Here is a 16,785-nt window from a genome sequence, read left to right on the forward strand (position 1 = left end):
CTGACAGTTTTCAACCACTTCCCCCCTCCCCAGTCATCAGAGTCTTTAGAGAGGGGACAGAAAGGAAAGGTCGGTCACCAGGAGAGTCTGCAGGATTCCTTTTAATAAAGGCTCTGCTCAAAGTGTTTTCTGGGGCTAGGAGCCCCCAAAGCATGAAATGGACATGTAACACCACCTGGATCCCCCAAAGCAGGCCAGATAATTCTGGCGAGCACTGCTGGTCTGCCCAAATCTGGGTAATCAGACTGGGTATTCATTCGTCGGCTACATTTCCGAGCTCAGCACTGCCTTCAGCCAGGATGAAGTGGGAGTGAACCCAGCTGCTAGCCGAGCTGCCTCCCCAGGCTGAGAGCCAAATACCAGCCATTGCCAGTGAAGACTGGCCCCTTTACTGAAAGGGAGTTGTTCAGAGTCCAGCCACCAGCCCCGGGGAGGGAGAGAAGATAGGGCGCCCAGCTCGGGGATGGTCAGGGCTCCGCAGCTCCATCGCTAGCATCCTTTGGAAAGCCACCTCTGGAGGAGACAGCTGGCTGGGAGGGCGCTCCAGGTTTGGCTGAGACATTCTGATTGGAACAGGGGGGGAAAAAAAAAAGGAAAGAGAGAAAAGAAAAAGTGAGGTTGGGAGGAAAGGCCTTGGATTAGGCCCCGAAAGAGATGGCCATTTGGCATATGGATAGCACTTAACTTTTTCAAAGCCTCTCGTCCAGATGAAAGGCAGTAGGGGGAAAAGCGGTGGGGATACTCGTCCACCCTCCAGGGGAAGCCAGGGCTTAGCAAGTGCGGCCAGTGGGCAGTCCCCACCTCCCAGGCCCAGCCCGGGGTGGGCACTGACCCCGCCACCAGCCGGCTCCGGGCGCCGGCGGCCCAGCTGCCGCAGCATCTCCTCGCAGGCGGCGATGGTGTCCAGGAGCTGCCGCTGCCGCTGCTCCACGGCGTCCAGCAGCTGCTGGGCGCGCTCATCCCGGGGCGGCTGCGGGGGTGGCCTCCCGCCGAGCCCCAGCCCCGCCTTCCCACGGTCCACGCCGGCAGCCTCCCTGCCCGGGAGAGAGCGAGACAGACGGTCAGGGCCGGCGCTTGCGCCGGGTCAGAACCCCTTCCCCCCGCCCCGACGGGCCCCCTCTCACCCCCGTGACCAGTCTGAGCCCGGGCCCCATTCCATCTCCGCCTGCGCGGCCCGACCACCGCCCCCCTTTCGGCCACCCCCACCCCCCCGCCCCCAGCGCTGCGCTAGGGCTCCGCAAAGCAGCGCCCCGCCCCGTCCCCACCGGTCTCCTTCAATCCTCCTGGGGGTCGCGGTCCCTTTAAGTTGCCCGGCGCGGAGGTGGGGCCGAGCCTCCTGGACCGGAAGATGACTGGATGCGTCACTTCCTCCCGGAAGAGGGCCTAGGCGGATGTCTCCGGCACGTCCGTGCAGGGGGCTGAGGGCCGCGGTGGCTGCCAGCATGGGGTTGAGCGAGGGGCCGGCGGGCTCAGCCCGGAGCGGGCGCCTCCTTCGCCCGCCAAGCCCGGCGCCGGGGGCCCGGCTGTTGCGGCTCCCGGGGAGCGGGGCCGTGCGGGCCGCAAACCCGGAGCGCGGCGGCTGGACCGAGGCGCTGCGGGCCGCCGTGGCCGAGCTGCGCGCCGGCGCCGTGGTGGCCGTCCCCACCGATACGCTGTACGGCCTGGCCTGCTCGGCGAGCTGTTCGGAAGCACTGGGCGCCGTGTACCGTGTCAAGGGCCGCAGCGAGACCAAGCCGCTGGCCGTATGCCTGGGCCGCGTGGCCGACGTCTACAGGTGAGGCCGCCCCGACCCGGCCCCAATGGGGGCGGCACCGCGGGAGGGGTTTCCGGTGACAGGCTTGGGAGACTGAGGCGCAGAGAGCGGGAGGGGCTTGTCCAGGCTCACCCAGGAATCCGGAACTGGAAATGTGTATGGAGCAGTTAGCGTCTGCCAGGCCTCGAACGTGATCGGGGACTCGGCGCTGAAAGAGGCAGGCGGAGTCCCTATTCTCCTGGCGTTTTTTGTGATAATGGGTTGGGGGTACTCCTACAGCATAAGAGGAAAGGAGGGGGAGCACGGTAGCTTAAATTAACAGAGGGAGTACTTTGAAGAAAATAAAACTCGGAGCGCGGTAGCGGTGCAGCTGTTGTAGTCTCCTAGACCAGAGACCTGTGGGATCCAAGCCTGGGGTGCTCCTCTGGAGCCCTGCCTTCTGCTCAAGCTCTTGGGGGTGAAAAGGGAAGACAGGCGGATCCCATTGTAGTCCCTCAGGTCACCTTTCCTAGATCTTCCTAGGTTCTGGAATAGGATCAGCAGTGCCTTTCATTTGGTTGGATTTGCGCCGCCTTTGTTTCCCAGGTACTGCCATGTGAGAGTACCCGAGGGGCTCCTGAAGGACCTGTTGCCAGGACCAGTGACCCTGGTAATGGAACGCTCAGAGGAGCTCAACAAGGACCTGAATCCTTTCACTCCTGTGAGTCAGATTTTCTCTTGTGTCCCCAGACTCCTGCCATTGGCTTTTGCTAGGATCCAGGCCAGGCCCATTCCCCACCCCTTCCAACCTTTTTATGATCCCCTTTCTCCTTGCCTCATAGCTTGTAGGCATCCGGATTCCTGACCACGCCTTCATGCAGGACTTGGCCCAGGTGTTTGGGGGGCCACTCGCGCTCACCAGTGCCAACCTCAGCTCCCAGTCCAGCTCTCTGAATGTTGAGGTGAGAGTATACCCAGTTCTCCTGTAGAAACATCAGCCAGGCCAGTTTTCTCTGAAGGGGGGTGGGGGGCTGGGGAATGATGGTTCACTGGAATTGCCTGGCAGGAGAGCCACCCTTTTGGTTTCATAGTAGGAAGTCTGCCCATTTGGCAGGGGTGGGAGAAATCCAGAATAACCTCAGAAAAGTTTTAAAGTTGGAGAATCAAGGGGGAGAATCGATTTTTCTTCCCCTTAATGTCTTTTTAACAATAATAGACATCATAAGTATGTGTCGTTCTCCCCCCCCCCTCCGCCCCCCCCCCCCCCCCCCCCACCTCCCCGGCCCAGCAGAAGACTGAAAAGTTAAGTCACTTATCCCAGGGACTCCTTTTTCTGTTCTCTTAGCTCTGCCACAAGCTAGGTAATTTAACAATTCAGTCCACAGCTCTGAAGGGAAACTCCTTTCCACAGCCCAGGGGTTGAGTGCCAATGGCATGCACTTGCTGAGTCCACCTATTTCTCTTTCCTACCCTGATCCAGAGTTCTGCTGAGATTCAGGATTATAGTGGAGGGACCAGAGTGACCATCCAGTGCAGCCAGGATAAAATAACTTGCATACAGTCACACAGAGTTTGGTGGAAAGTCAAGAGTAGAGCCCAGGGCTTTGGATTCCCACCGAGGTCTCCAGTCATTTTACTCCTCCCTCCCAAACTGAAGCAGTGTGTAGAATTTCCTTTTGCCATAGCAAGATTGTCTTTGAGCTCTCAATAGGTGCTCCTTGGGGTGCTAATGTGGGGAGCTCCACACCTCGTGGGATGCAGTATCTGGGGTACAAATGCAGTGTCTTTGTCACAGCTGACCCTGAGTTTCCTTCCCCTGCTTAGAGGAAGATGCCTGCTGCTTTAGAGCTGTGTGGCTTCTGCCTATGTGCCCTGTTTGTGGTGTGACATTGCAGATGCTTCTCCCTCTTCTCAGGAATTCCAGGACCTGTGGCCTCACTTGTCCTTGATCATTGATGGGGGACCCATTGGGGACGGCCAGAGCCCAGAGTGTCGATTAGGCTCAACTGTAGTTGACTTGTCTGTGCCTGGAAAGTTTGGCATCATTCGTCCTGGTTGGTGAGTCTTTTTTTTTCCTGTGGCACAGGGATAGGATTTCGGGGAGCAGGTGAGGGGGGTTGTGAAATGCAATTTACAAAAGCGCCTTGACCAGGAAAAAAAAAAGTTGTCCCTCCTATCTTGCCCTGAGTGGCGTGGGAAGTTTGAAGAGGTGGTGGGTGGAGTGGAACTAAGTTTGCTAGTTGTTTCCTGGCTTTTTCAGGATTCAAAGGGTCCATCACGGGTTTGATGAACACAGGATATTACAAAGAGTTTAGAGGTCCCTGATTTCCAGACTCTGGTGGGCTCGGGGCTTTAAGAAGTTAAACCCTAACTTGTCCTCCGTTTCCTCCCCAGTGCCCTTGAAAGTACTTCAGCCATCCTCCAGGAGTACGGGCTGCTCCCCTCACATGGATCCTGCTTGTGACACTCTGGAGGAGGGTGGGCCCAATGACTGGTGCTGGACACTATGTGTCCGACCGCTGGTAGCTGGCAAGGCCTCATTTGCAGAGGCTGCTAGGGCTACAGTGTTAGTAGTCTGACCTTTTAAGGCAGAGTTTCTTTCTGAACTGTATAGACCAGAACTCAGAAGCTGCTCGTTAAGCCTCACACCTGGTTTGGGAGGTTATATTAATTTATCTATAATTTCCTATATTAGCTAAAAGCTGAATAGAATTTTAAGTCCATTCCTAGGATGGCCTGGTTCGGTTCTTCTTCCTTTGATTTTTGAAAAATAAATAACCAGTTTGCAATCTAATGAGAACCTCTTCTCTGGTGGGTAGTGGCATTTAAGGTCCAAATCAGCTAACGCATCAGTTGATGCTTTTTTAAGAGTCTCAAGTGACCAAAGGCACTTTGTGCTTCTGAAGCTGGAACCAGGTTAGGATAAAACCTGTGGAGCCATAGGCCAAACACTACTTCCTCTGAACCAGGGCTGGTTCTGTGCTGTAATTGCCTGGCAGAGTCATCATTTTGGTCTAATGATGGGAAGTAAGCTCAGTTGGGGCAGGGGGGTCCAAATTATTAAAGAATGTTGGAAAATCTCTGCTGTTCTTTTTAGCCACTTTTTTCTTATTTATTCATAATACAAAGTATAATGACTTACACCTGTAATACCTTTATTTAAATCCAGTGTCTACCCTGCAGCTTTTATTTACATATATATATTTCTCAAGTATTAAACATAATTATTGTTGGGCATTTGAACTTTGTTTTTTCTTTAATAGAAAAGAATGCTATTAAACCTCTTTGTACATGTTTTATTTTTCTTCTTCTGAATTATTTCCTTGGTGTAGGAGTCCTGGGTCCAAGTATGTGGACATTTTTATGGCTCTTGATACAGGTTAGCCTTCAAAAGAACTGAATCAAGTTGCATCACCATCAGCAGTGTGTGAGAACTACTGCCTCTTCCCCCTGGTCCGACTGTACTTTCAGTGTTTCTAAAAATGTGTATGTGTGAGATGAAGCCTCATCGTCACTCCTTGTAAATTACTCCAGGTCACCATCCAGCCCTTTTCACCTGTCTCTGCCTGCCTTGGTTTCCTTCCCCAACTGAATCACAGCAAGGGGACCAGGCCTGCCCAATCCATTGGTGGGGTTTAGTACCTGTTACCTAAAGGAACTGGGAAATCCTTCTGGTGACCAGTAGGGCCCACTTCCTTCCCTCCCCCCTCATATCCCAGTTCTCAGAATTGGGATTCAGTCTTAAGCCCATAAACTCAATACAGTGGTTTCAAATGCATGTTTTCAAGTAGATTTTAAGACTATTGCCAAGAGGATGTCCCAGGGCCTGCTTTGAGGATCCCTGCAATTAGCATATTAGTTTGTAAATAAGCCTTGGTTTGTTAAATATTCCCTCTAGAAGTCTTGTTGAAACTACTAATTTCTTAAGCAAAGTCGGCCTTTCCATTTTGTTAATATGGTAGCCAGCCCATCCCACTTGTCAGTTCATCACAGAATCTGACTGAGGGGTCAGAGTTTGTTGACCTGAAGGGAGCAAAAGGAAAGCTGGCTGGAGGATAGGAACAACACGTCATATTTAATACAAATCACAGTAGCACTGAAAACGGCTCTAGTGAGTGGGCCTCATTCAATTCAGGCAGCTAATGGGGAGGGGGGTGTCCTAGTCCTCTCCTGGAGCTAAATGCTCATCTAGGAAAGTGAAGGCTCTGGAGCACAGAGGTGTTTTCTTCGAGGAAAATGAAGTGAACTCCCAGCACTGGGGAAAGCTGCAAAAAGGAAAAACTCATAGCTGTGCTTAGGCACTAGCTACAGGGCCACACCAAATAAGGAATAAGGAAAGCTGGCTCCTATAAGTTTAGGAAGACAGGAGCCATTCCTGGTCACGTTTCCCCCCAGCACCTGGCACGTGGTAAGGTGCTTGCCAAGGGTGTGTTGAATAAACGTGTGAATGCTCAGGATTATTTCTTGATAATCGGGTCTGGGAATCTACTGTGAAGAGCTTAAACCAAGAATTTTCCCTTTTATAAAGTCTTCAGTATGGTTTCTTAACTTGGGGAAGACAGCCAATGTGGGAGGGAGGCCTGGGGAGGACGCAGGCTGGCAGAAGAGCGGGTGCATGCTGGCCCAGAGCCCTGACACCCTTCTACGTGCAGTGACTTGGTGACTCCACAACACCAACCAGCTGAGTTCCAAGCTAGAAGGAATTGTTTTAAAGTGTTGTGACTGACGACGTGGAGCTGCCTGGGGGTAAGTGCAGTCCCCTGCCAGCCCCTGGGGTTCCCAATCTGGAACACCCCCTAGTTTTCCTGTCCCTGCAGGACACCCACCTGCCTGAGGAACTAGCTCTGTTCCCCATGGGCCCTGACTTGATGGGCCCAGAAGCACCTAGCTGCTGACTCGGGAGCAAGTGCCTATAACCTCAGCCGAGCCCCGCGTGGTGCCATCTTCCAGAGAGGCTGGGATTCAGCACCTCCCACCCTGGCTTCGAGGCGCCTCACATCAGCCACTGCTCCTTCTCTTTGACGAAGTGCTCCGCCCAGCGGCGTGTCAGCTCCAGGTACAGGCTGGGCTGATGAGGCAGGTAGTCCAAATACAGCCGAGTCGGCGTCTTCTTGGGAATGGCCTTCTCAATCTGGGTGCCCTCGTGCCACTCATTGAAAGAGGTGATAGAGACAATCTCGGGCCTCACAGTCAGGGCTGCCTGCAGGGCCGTCTCATAGTACTTGCCATTGACCCTGTTCCGCGTATTGTGGTTGTTCCAAGGCCTGATGCTGGTGTCAATGTAGCCAGGCCCCACGCTGGGAATGAACATGAGGTTGTTGGCATCGCAAAAGTTCTTCACAGCTTTCCAGTTCTGATGGGAGGAGCCGAAGGAGAAACCGTTGGAGGCGAAGTAGGTGTACATGCCATCAAATCCAGCGGCCAGGATGTCATGGGTGTGGCCCTCCTCCACCAGCAGTGCTATGAAGACCCCATCATAGGGGGTGTTGCGGATTGAGTGGGGCCCGCTTGGTGTCAGGAGGTGGGCCCAGGCCTCAGGGGACGTCAGGTAGGAATCGTAGATATAAAAGAGTGGGAGGCTCCTACCCATGCTGTTCTTGTAGCGGTAAAACGCACCGTGGGAGCCATACCTGCGGAGCAAGAGGAAGAAAAGGCTGAGCCAGCAGCCTAAGAGGAAAGAGGCCAGCACACCCAGAGGACTGGCCATGGATGAGACCTTTCCTGATGCCCAAGCACAATTTTGGATCCAGCTGGACTCATCATGCCTCTAAGCAAGAACCCAGTTCTGCCCCTCCCCCCAGCCTTGTCATTCCTCTGTTCAAGCCTCACTTCCCTGTCCCAGGGCTTCACTGGTGCCTCAGACAGTAAAGAATCCGCCTGCAATGTGGGAAACCTGGGTTTGATCCCTGGATCGGGAAGATCCCCTGGAGAAGGGAATGGCAACCCACTCCAGTATTCTTGCCTGGAGAATTCCGTGGACAGAGGAGCCTGGCGGGCTATAGTCCATGGGGGTTGCCAAGAGTCTGAGTGATTAACAGAACAAATTACAACCACTTATCCCTACCCCAGGCCAAGCCACCACCATCTTCCATCTGGACTATACTGACAGCCACCTAACTGGTCTCCAGGCTCCTACTCCATCTCCCTATAATCCAGCCTCTTATTTGTTTATTTTTTGGCTGTGCTTAATCCAGTCTCTTTTTAAAGTGTAAATCAGATCTCACTGCTCCTTACTGAGACCAGCAAAGCCCCACCCACTTGATCTGGCCTGCCTACCTCCATTCCTGCTATGACCCCATCTATCTCTACATTCCAGCTATCCTGGCTGCTATCAAAGTTGTCCGATCAGATGGCCTTTGCATCTGACAGCCCTCTTCATGGGGTTTTCTGCCTGTCCCAGATCTCTGCACAGCTGACTCTTCATTTAAGTGCTGGCTCACATGTTTTAGAGAAGCTCACTTGATCACTCATTCTAAAGCCATTTCTTAAGCACATTCTTAACACATTACTCTGCTTTATTCGGTTATTACTTTTTCATAGTATGGGTCACTATTTGTTTTGTTGTCTGTAACTACTGTCTGCTCCACTGTACCTCAAACACACACTAGGTTGTAAACTCTGCTAGCCCTACACATTACTAAACAACTGGGACTTAGGACAGTGCCTCTGGCACTGGAAGGCACTCAATAAATATTTTTTGAATGAATAAATGAATGATAGATGCAAGCCATTTACAAGCCACTTTTCACATTTAGTAGCTTATGTAACTCTCACAAAGGGTTTCCCTGGTGGCTCCACGGTAAAGGACTCGCCTGCTAATGCAAGAGATGCAGTTTCGATCCCTGGGTCAGGAAGATCCCCTGGAAAAGGAAATGGCAACCCACTCCAGTATTCCTGCCTGGAGAATCCCATGGACAGGAGCCTGGCAGGCTGTGATCCATGGGGTTACAAAAGAGTTAGACACGACTTAGTGACTAAACAACTCTCACAAGACTCAAAGGTTAAGAGGCTTGCTTCTGATCACAAAATTGAGACCATAGAACCAGAATTCAATCCCAGCTTGCTGTCTCCAAGCCCAATACTGTTTCACACTTTTTAGATGCTGGGGACACAAGTATTCTGCCCTTTTGTCTCTTGACCTACACCTCCAAACCTTCTATCCCTGCCCCCATTTTGATCCCCACCAAAATCCAAGCCTTGGAGCCTTACGTGTCAATAATGTACTTGATGTTGTCATGCAGAGTGATGTCATCTCGGCCCTTGTAGGGTTGGATGTGGAAGGCCACCTGCCACAAACACAAGGGATATTGGTCAGGTGAGTATCTGTCCAGGGGCAAAACCTATGAAGTCTGTGCTCCAGCCATGGCCTGAAGAAGAGGCAGAATTCAGGAGAGACCTGGCAGTGGTGGGGACAATGTAAGTAAAAGCAATCACTGCCCTTCGGGCCCAAAAAGAGAGGAGTGAGAAGTTTCCCCCACCTCCCACAGCAGAGCCTTAGGAATCATTCCAATGGGCTATTGCAGGCTAATAGATTTCAACTTAATGTGCCAGCTCCCAGTGATTGGCACTAGCTGCCTGAAACTATGGAAAGAAGTTTGATCTGGTTTGATCTTGCAGTCTAAGGGTCTGTCAAGAGTCTTCTCCAGCACCACAGTTTGAAAGCATCAATTCTTCGGCACTTAGCCTTCTTTATGGTCCAACACTCACATCCGTACATGACTATGGGAAAAATCATAGCTTTGACCATCCAGAACTTTGTCAGCAAAGTAATGTTTCTGCTTTTTAATATTCTGTTTAGGTTTGTCATAGCTTTTCTTCCAAGGGACGAGCATCTTTTAATTTCGTGGCTGCAGTCACCATCTGCAGTGATTTTGGAGCCCAAGAAAATAAAATACATCACTGTTTTCACTTTTTCCCCTTCTATTTGTCATGGAGTGATGGGATCAGATGCCATGATCCTAGTTTTTGGATGGTGAAGTTTAAGCCAGCTTTTCACTCTTCTCCTTCACTCTCATCAAGAGGCTCTTTAGTTCCTCTTCACTTTCTGCCATTAGAGGGATATCATCTGTATATCTGAGGTTGTTGATATTTCTCCCAGCAAACTTGATTCCAGCTTGTGATTCACCCAGCCCAGCATTTCACATGATGCACTCTGCATGAAGTTAAATAAGCAGGGTGACAATATAGCCTTGACATACTCCTTTCCCAATTTGGAACCAGTCCATTGTTCCATGTATGCTTCTAACTGTTGCTTACTGACCTGCATACAGGTTTTTCAATGTGACAGGTAAGGTGGTCTGGTACTCCCATCTCTTTTAAGAATTTTCCAGTTTGTTGTGATCCACACAGTCAAAGGCTTTAGCATAGTCAATGAAACAGAAGTAGATGTTTTTGTGGAATTCCCTTGCTTTCTCTGTGATCCAATGAATGTTGGCAATTTGACCTCTGGTTCCTTTGCCTTTTCTAAATCCAGCTTGCGCATCTGGAAGTTCTCAGTTCATGTACTGCTGAAGCCTAGCTTGAAGGATTTTGAGAAGTACCTTGCTAGCATGTGAAATGAGCTTAATTGTATGGTAGTTTGAACATTTTTTTGGTATTGCCCTTCTCTGGGATTGGAATGAAAACTGACTTTTTCCAGTCTTGTGGCCACTGCTGAGTTTTCCAAATTTGTTGGCATTTTGAGTGCCGCACTTTGACACCATTTTCTTTTAGGATCTGAAATAGCTCAGCTGGAATTCCATCATCTCCACTAGCTTTTTTCATAGTAATGCTTTCTAAGGCCCACTTGATTTTACCCTCCAGGCTGTCTGGGTCTCTGTGAGTGACCACATCATCATGATTATCTGAGTCACTAAGACTTTTTCATAGTTTTTCTGTGTATTCTTGCACCTTTTTAAAATCTCCTCTGCTTCTGTTAGGTCCTTACCATTTCTGTCCTTTATCATGCCCATCCTTGCATGAAATGTTCCCTTGATATCTCCAATTTTCTTGAAGAGATCTCTAGTCTTTCCCATTCTATCATTTTCCTCTATTTCTTTGCATTGTTCACTTAAGAAGGTTTTCTTATCTCTTCTTGCTATTCTCTGGAACTCTGCATTCAGTTGAGTATATCTTTCCCTTTCTTCCTTGCCTTTATCTTCTCTTCCAAGTGATATTTATTTAGTCTCCCATTTATTCTCTATTTGTTTTTCCCAAAGTATTTTTTCCAGAACTCAAAAAATAAAGAGTGACACAGGCAGCATTTATCAGGTCCCTGTCTCCCAGCATCACACTTACTATGTATATGCATACCTAGACTAATGCCAAGAGGCGCCATCCCTGTGGAGGAGGAAGGGACATCTCCAGCATGGGCTACAGAGCACTTGCCCTCTTCTCGGAGACTCACCTGGATGTTGTACTGATGGGCGGTGTCCAGAATGGCAGGCACCAGGTCATCTGAGGGTTCCCCGTTATCATCAGCCATGCCGGGTGGGTACCAGGACAGGACCAGGACGCCTGAGACACAACACAGAGGATACTTCAGAGACACAGGGTACCCCACAACAGAGATTTGCTTCCTCACAAACCAACTCCAACTGCCAAATTGTTTCTGAATGAAATCTTGTTTGAGGCTCTTGCTAGGTTCTTTTCTTGCAGATCAGATCCCAGAGCTGGGAGCCCGGGAGCTGTCCACGCTTGCGGTGCTGAAGCTCTGGCTGCAGGAACCCTAATGTTCCAGGCCAGGAAGGAGCCTTAGAGCCTTGCCGGCCTCTGGCCTGCATTAGCAAGAGGTTAAACAACGGGGAATGGGTGGACAATGCCTCACCCACCTGGAAGATAGGAATCCACAGCCCTATCTCTGGAGGAGAGGAGCACCTCTGAAGTCCCTCAGGGAGAGGAGCCCTGAGCAGAGGTCATCTTCCCCTTCTTGTGGGAAATAACATTTGTCTCAACTGTTGACCCTCTTGTCTGTCCTGCGGGACAGCGTCTGTGCTATCTGTCTGTGAATACATCCCACCATTGTCTCTGGCATTCAATCCCCCCCGCCCCCAACCTCCACACTCATTAACCATTTCCAGAGAAATTGAAATGTACTGCAAAATCCAGCAGAATTCAGTGACAAAATCTGAAATGTCAGCTTCCCCACCCTAGCCTGCCTACAGATGGACTTCTATTCAAGCAGAGTATCTGATGAAAAAGCCCCCAAGACTCCTTACTGCAAATAGAACAGGGTCTGTCATACAACAACTGCAAACTTTCCTTTCTGCTGCCAGAAAAAGTAGGAAGGGCTGAGGCTCTACCCTGTCCCTGGTGTGAAAGCAGAGGCCATCCGAGGTGCTACTGCTTTGAACTCCAGACTCCTTCAGGGACCAGAGTACCCAGGCCTCACTTACCCAAACCTAGAAGCCCAACAGACATGAAGACTGCCCTCCTCTCCTCACTGTCCCTGGGACAGCCCTGGTGCAAACGCCTTCCACTGACCCTCCCAGCAGCTCCGCCCTCGGAAAGGGCCCTGGAATTGGGGGTGGGGGGAGGGGGTTGTCAGAGAGCAGAGGTGGAGGGGTCGGAATACAAGAGATGGGGGCGGTGCCTCTTGGTGAGCACGGAATTAGAGTCCTGGAAGAGAAGGGGTAAGAAGCCAGGCTGAGTGAGGGGGATAGGAGCAGTGGAAGTTGGCGTGTGGGGACGAAGAAGGGCGAGGCTGGGGGCCCGAGCGATGGGGGAGGGAGCAGCTCACCGATGGCGGCTTCCTTCAGCTGGGTCATGTGCTCCCGTAGCACGTCGGGGTCCCGGGAGCTGTAGGGCCCCAGCTCCGGGTAGAAACTGGAGCCCAAGTCATCAGGAGGAGTGTGGCGGCCGCGGGGGTAGCTGGCCGAGATCTTGGGGTCCCAGTGCGGCACCATGACGTGGTCCCAGTGGATGTAGTGGCCTTCGCGCCCGGGGCTCCCGTACCACGAGTAGTAGAAGGCGTGCAGGTCCGAGTAGACGCGCAGACTCTGCCCCGGGGCGGGTTCGGCCTCCGCTGGGGCCGGCCCTGGGGAGCTGCCCGGGCCCGCGGTGCGGGGCGGCGGCGGCGGCGGCGCGGCGGGGGCGGCCGGGGCCCGGGCGGCCGGCGCGGGGGCCCCCTCCGGGTGTCGTTCAAAGGGCGCCAGCTCCAGGCCCGGGCCCAGCGCCGGGAGTCCGTCCGGAGCCTTGAGCGTGCGGAGGCCCATGAGAGTGCCGAAGGCGAAGAGCAGCACCAAGAACAGCGCGATGCAGGCGCGGCGCCGCCGCCGGGCCATGGCGGCCCCCGCGCTCCCCGCGTCCCGCCGGGCTACCTCCGCGCGCGCCGCGCCATGGCTGCCCGCCCGGCTCCCGCGCGTCGCGCAGCCGGCGCGCGTCCCAGGGAGACGGCGACGCCGAGAGCGGCGTGGGCGGCTCCCCGCCTCTCCCCCGCAGTGCGGGCGGGCCCAGCACACAGAGAATGCAGGCGGCGCAGACCAAGTGGTCGGGAGCCGCGGGGGTGTGGACGGGGGCCCAGACCGAGAGTGGCCGAGCGGAGAGGTCCCGGGCCAAGGGGCCGGGGTCTGAGTCAGGCGGACGGCTCGCCGAGGGTTTGTCGCCTTTCAGCCTGGGGCAGCGGTGGAGCAGCCCGCTTGGGGACAAGGACCGCTCTCCTTCCGCAGCCCAAGAGAAGGTCTGGGCGATGGCGCTGGAGGGCGTGGGAGCAGAGGGCAAGGTGGGGAAGAAAGCAGTGTCTGTGATAGTTCTCTCCAGTGACTTCCTTCTCCGCTGTACCCTCTTTATTGACTTAACCTTGTCTGCCCGTCTCCGAGATCTTCCTTCTTTGCCCCAGGTCCCGCGTCCCTCGGACCCCTTCTCAAACACCCCAGGCAGAATATGAATCCCGGGTTAAAGGGGCGTCGGGAAAACCCCAGGTAAAACACTACAGACCTTGGCGAGAGCCTGGGAGAACGAGGGAGACCGTGACTTGCGCAAGGTCACACGGACCGGGCCTTAGTCCAAGGATCAGGACTGTCTCCTTGCCAGAACTCTTGTCCACCCTGCCTGCTCCCGACCCAGCTGTCCCAAGCACTCTGTCCTTGGACAACCTCCTATAGTTAGTGAGGCCTAAATGAGATGGCTATCATAAAGCACTTTTGCAGGGCCTAACAAAATTAGCACTCAACACTTGCTGGAAGTTCCTTCTGGACTCCGAGCTCCAGAGGGCAGGCCCTGGGTCACATTTACCTTTTACGAATCCAAGGGCTTGAAGAACAGGGTTTGACACTCAGTTCCCAGGGTTGCTTGTGGAGTGAATACTTTGGTGTAATATTCTATAGACAGTGATAAGTTTTTCACTCAACGTTAAGTCCGGACTCTGCATTATTCATTATTTCACTTATTAAGAAAAAGTTTTGTTTATGTCTGCCTCCTTCTCTGGTCCATGAAGACAGCAAGTTTGTTTCATGAGCAACTATATCTACAGTGTCTAAAACAGAGCTTGGCATAGTTGTAGGCACTGGATTCTTATTTCATGAGTAAGTGAATTGTAGGAAACCCAGAAAGAGGAGGAACAAGACTGGGAAATGTGGGTAGCTTTGGAGCCCAGGAAACTGCATTCGAGGAAATTCGTGGTAGTGTTGCTGAAAAGTTAACCAGGTGATCTAAGACAGAAATGGGAAATTTTATTCGAGCAGAATTTGAGGACTAGAAACTGGGAGGAGCCTCTCAGAAATCTGAGAACTGTTTCATTCATTAGAAATCAAGGCAGAGTTAGGCCTGTACATTAAATGATGTACTGTTGACAGTTTGCATAATCCAGATCAAAACCTCATGTGATTCCTTAGCAAGAAGGAATTCAGATGCTGGAGAAGGTGAGGAGAAAAGGGGACCCTCATACACTGTTGGTGGGAATGTAAGGTAGTGCAGCCACTTTGGAGAACAGTGTGGAGGTTCTTTAAAATAAAACTAAAGTTATCGTATGAACCTGCAACCCCACTCCTGGACATATATCTGAAGAAAACTCTGACTCAAAAAGATACATGCAACCCCAGTGTTCATAGCAGCACTATTTCTAATAGTCAAAACCTATAATAAGCAACCTAAATGTTCTTCAACAGATGAATGGATAAAGATATGGTGTATATAGACATTGGACTACTACCCAGCCATAAAAAAGGATGAAATAATGCCATTTGCAGCAACATAGATACAACTAGAGTTTATCATATTAAGTGAAGTAAGTCAGAAAGAAAAAGAAAAATATCATATGGTGTTACTTACATGCGGAATCTAAAATATGACACAAAGGAACCTACCTACGAAGCAGAAACAGAATGAGGGACATAAGCCAGTGGTTGCCAAGGGAGAGAAGGGTGGGAGAGGGTTGGATCGGGGCTTTGAGATTAGTGGATGCAAACTGGTATATAGAGGATGGATCAACAACAAGGTCCTATCGTGTAGCATGGGGAACTATATTCAATATCCAATGGTAAACCGTAATGGAAAAGGATACAAAAAAGAATGTCTATCTACGTATACTTTGCTATACAGAATACATGCCTATAGTCATTTCACTGTACAGCAGTAATTACACAACATTATCATTCAACTTTATGTCAATAAAAAATAAACTTTTAAAAAGAAAAAACAGTGTGAATCAAGTAGAATTTTAATTTCAGCTCCATTAGCAAACATCTGAATCAAACTGGCTTACCCAATGTGGAAATATACCATCTCACAATGCGGGAAACCCAATAGGAGAGCAGAGTGGCAGAAGCTCTGGTTCAGCAATGTCATCAAGGACCTGAGAAGCTTTTATCTCACTGCTCTGCTGTCCCCACCACTGACTTCATACCAAAACTGGCTCCACTCAAAATACAGAATGATGGCCACAGACAGCTGAGGCTGCATGCTTCCTTTCTCCATTCAACAAACAACAGTAAAACTGATTTCTCTTTCCCAGCAGTCCAAAGCAGCATTGGTGGCATAGTGGTGAGCAAAGCTGCCTTCCAAAAGTCCTAAGCAAGCATTTCCTTGAATTACATTGATCTAATATGATTTAGGTCTGTTCAACCCAAACAGATTTTTGCCATGGGGAATGGGACGACCATGACTGCATTAGATTAAATTTTTGGAGTTAATTAAATGTTGGGGAGAAGACCATAATGTCTTCTGGACATTAGATGGAATTAGATGACTAATGAATTAGATGACTTTGGAAATGAGTAAAAATAAGAGGAAAAGAATACAGATGAAACTCTTGGGAATACCAGCATTTATAAGTTGGGCACAGGAAGAACACGTGAAGTAAACTGAGAAAGAATCATTAAAGAGGAAGAGAATTGGGATTGGCTAGTGGTTTTAGATAACCAGTGGGAAGGTTCCCCAGCTGTCAATGATTTCACTATTTCTGGGACTGCCCTGCAATACAATAGTGGTCCCCACTGGCCATGCCTGGAGTCCTTGACACTACCACCCATCCATAATGGTTTGATCCGAGACTGTAATTCTGACCCAAGATGAACACTGACCCAAGGGTCCTTGATTACAATCCTTCTTTGGAATTTTTCTCTGTGGTGCTGAGGATAGATTCAGTCTTTCTCTCAAAAGGTAATGCTATTAAAAGAGAAGGAACAAGGGACAGAGAAGAACTTAGTGGTATGGCGTTCCTGATTTGTTTTCCTTGAGGCCTGGCTCCAGTGTGAGACACTGAAATAATCTAATAAATTATCTTTTGATTCTAAGCAAGATGAGCTCATGGAGCAGACTTTATTGGTTGCCCATATTAACCTAAAATAGTGAAACAGCCAGTTGTTTCATCTGAAAAACAGGTTTCTTCAGGAGCAGCAATGAATTGCAGTTTGGGACAAGCAAGTATTTGGAGAACCACATGCAAGTCCTGGTAAAACAAAGGAGAGGAAACTTTATAGGGAAAGGGGCGTTGGGAGGGGCCCCTATAAACAAAACCTTGTGGCTCAGCTAGTAAAAAATCTGCCTGCAATGTTGGAGACCTAGGTTCAATCCCTGGGTGGGGAAGATCCCCTGGAGAATGGAAAGGCTACCCACTCCAGTATTCTGGCCAGGAGAAT

General features: G+C 50.8%; 3 protein-coding genes across 4 annotated transcripts; 1 reads left to right on the forward strand and 2 right to left on the reverse strand.

Annotated features, from left to right (window-relative positions):
• Nucleotides 1–467: 467 nt before the first annotated feature.
• On the reverse strand, nucleotides 468–1,159 carry C20H1orf122 (chromosome 20 C1orf122 homolog). The gene is made up of 3 exons (XM_043876381.1): nucleotides 1,125–1,159; nucleotides 833–1,034; nucleotides 468–563 (listed from the first exon to the last, which is right to left on the reverse strand). The coding sequence occupies exons 1-3, from the start codon at nucleotides 1,157–1,159 to the stop codon at nucleotides 468–470; spliced, it is 333 nt and encodes a 110-aa protein (XP_043732316.1).
• A 141-nt stretch (nucleotides 1,160–1,300) lies between these two features.
• On the forward strand, nucleotides 1,301–5,028 carry YRDC (yrdC N6-threonylcarbamoyltransferase domain containing). Its single transcript, XM_043876045.1, has 5 exons — nucleotides 1,301–1,774; nucleotides 2,339–2,453; nucleotides 2,575–2,694; nucleotides 3,648–3,790; nucleotides 4,127–5,028. The coding sequence occupies exons 1-5, from the start codon at nucleotides 1,392–1,394 to the stop codon at nucleotides 4,194–4,196; spliced, it is 831 nt and encodes a 276-aa protein (XP_043731980.1). The 5' UTR covers nucleotides 1,301–1,391; the 3' UTR covers nucleotides 4,197–5,028.
• Nucleotides 5,029–5,785: 757 nt separating this feature from the next.
• Nucleotides 5,786–13,140, reverse strand: MANEAL (mannosidase endo-alpha like). 2 transcript variants are annotated; one of them, XM_043876042.1, is made up of 4 exons: nucleotides 12,450–13,140; nucleotides 11,118–11,227; nucleotides 8,942–9,018; nucleotides 5,786–7,362 (listed from the first exon to the last, which is right to left on the reverse strand). In XM_043876042.1, exons 1-4 carry the CDS (start codon nucleotides 12,991–12,993, stop codon nucleotides 6,726–6,728), a joined length of 1,368 nt encoding a protein of 455 aa, XP_043731977.1. In that variant the 5' UTR covers nucleotides 12,994–13,140; the 3' UTR covers nucleotides 5,786–6,725. The 2 variants fall into 2 exon arrangements, with proteins under 2 accessions (XP_043731977.1, XP_043731978.1); XM_043876043.1 differs by lacking the exons at nucleotides 8,942–9,018; nucleotides 12,450–13,140 and having other exon boundaries at nucleotides 11,118–11,188.
• Nucleotides 13,141–16,785: the final 3,645 nt, after the last annotated feature.

This window comes from Cervus elaphus, chromosome 20 (assembly GCF_910594005.1).
Source record: "Cervus elaphus chromosome 20, mCerEla1.1, whole genome shotgun sequence".
Lineage (NCBI taxonomy): Eukaryota > Metazoa > Chordata > Mammalia > Artiodactyla > Cervidae > Cervus > Cervus elaphus.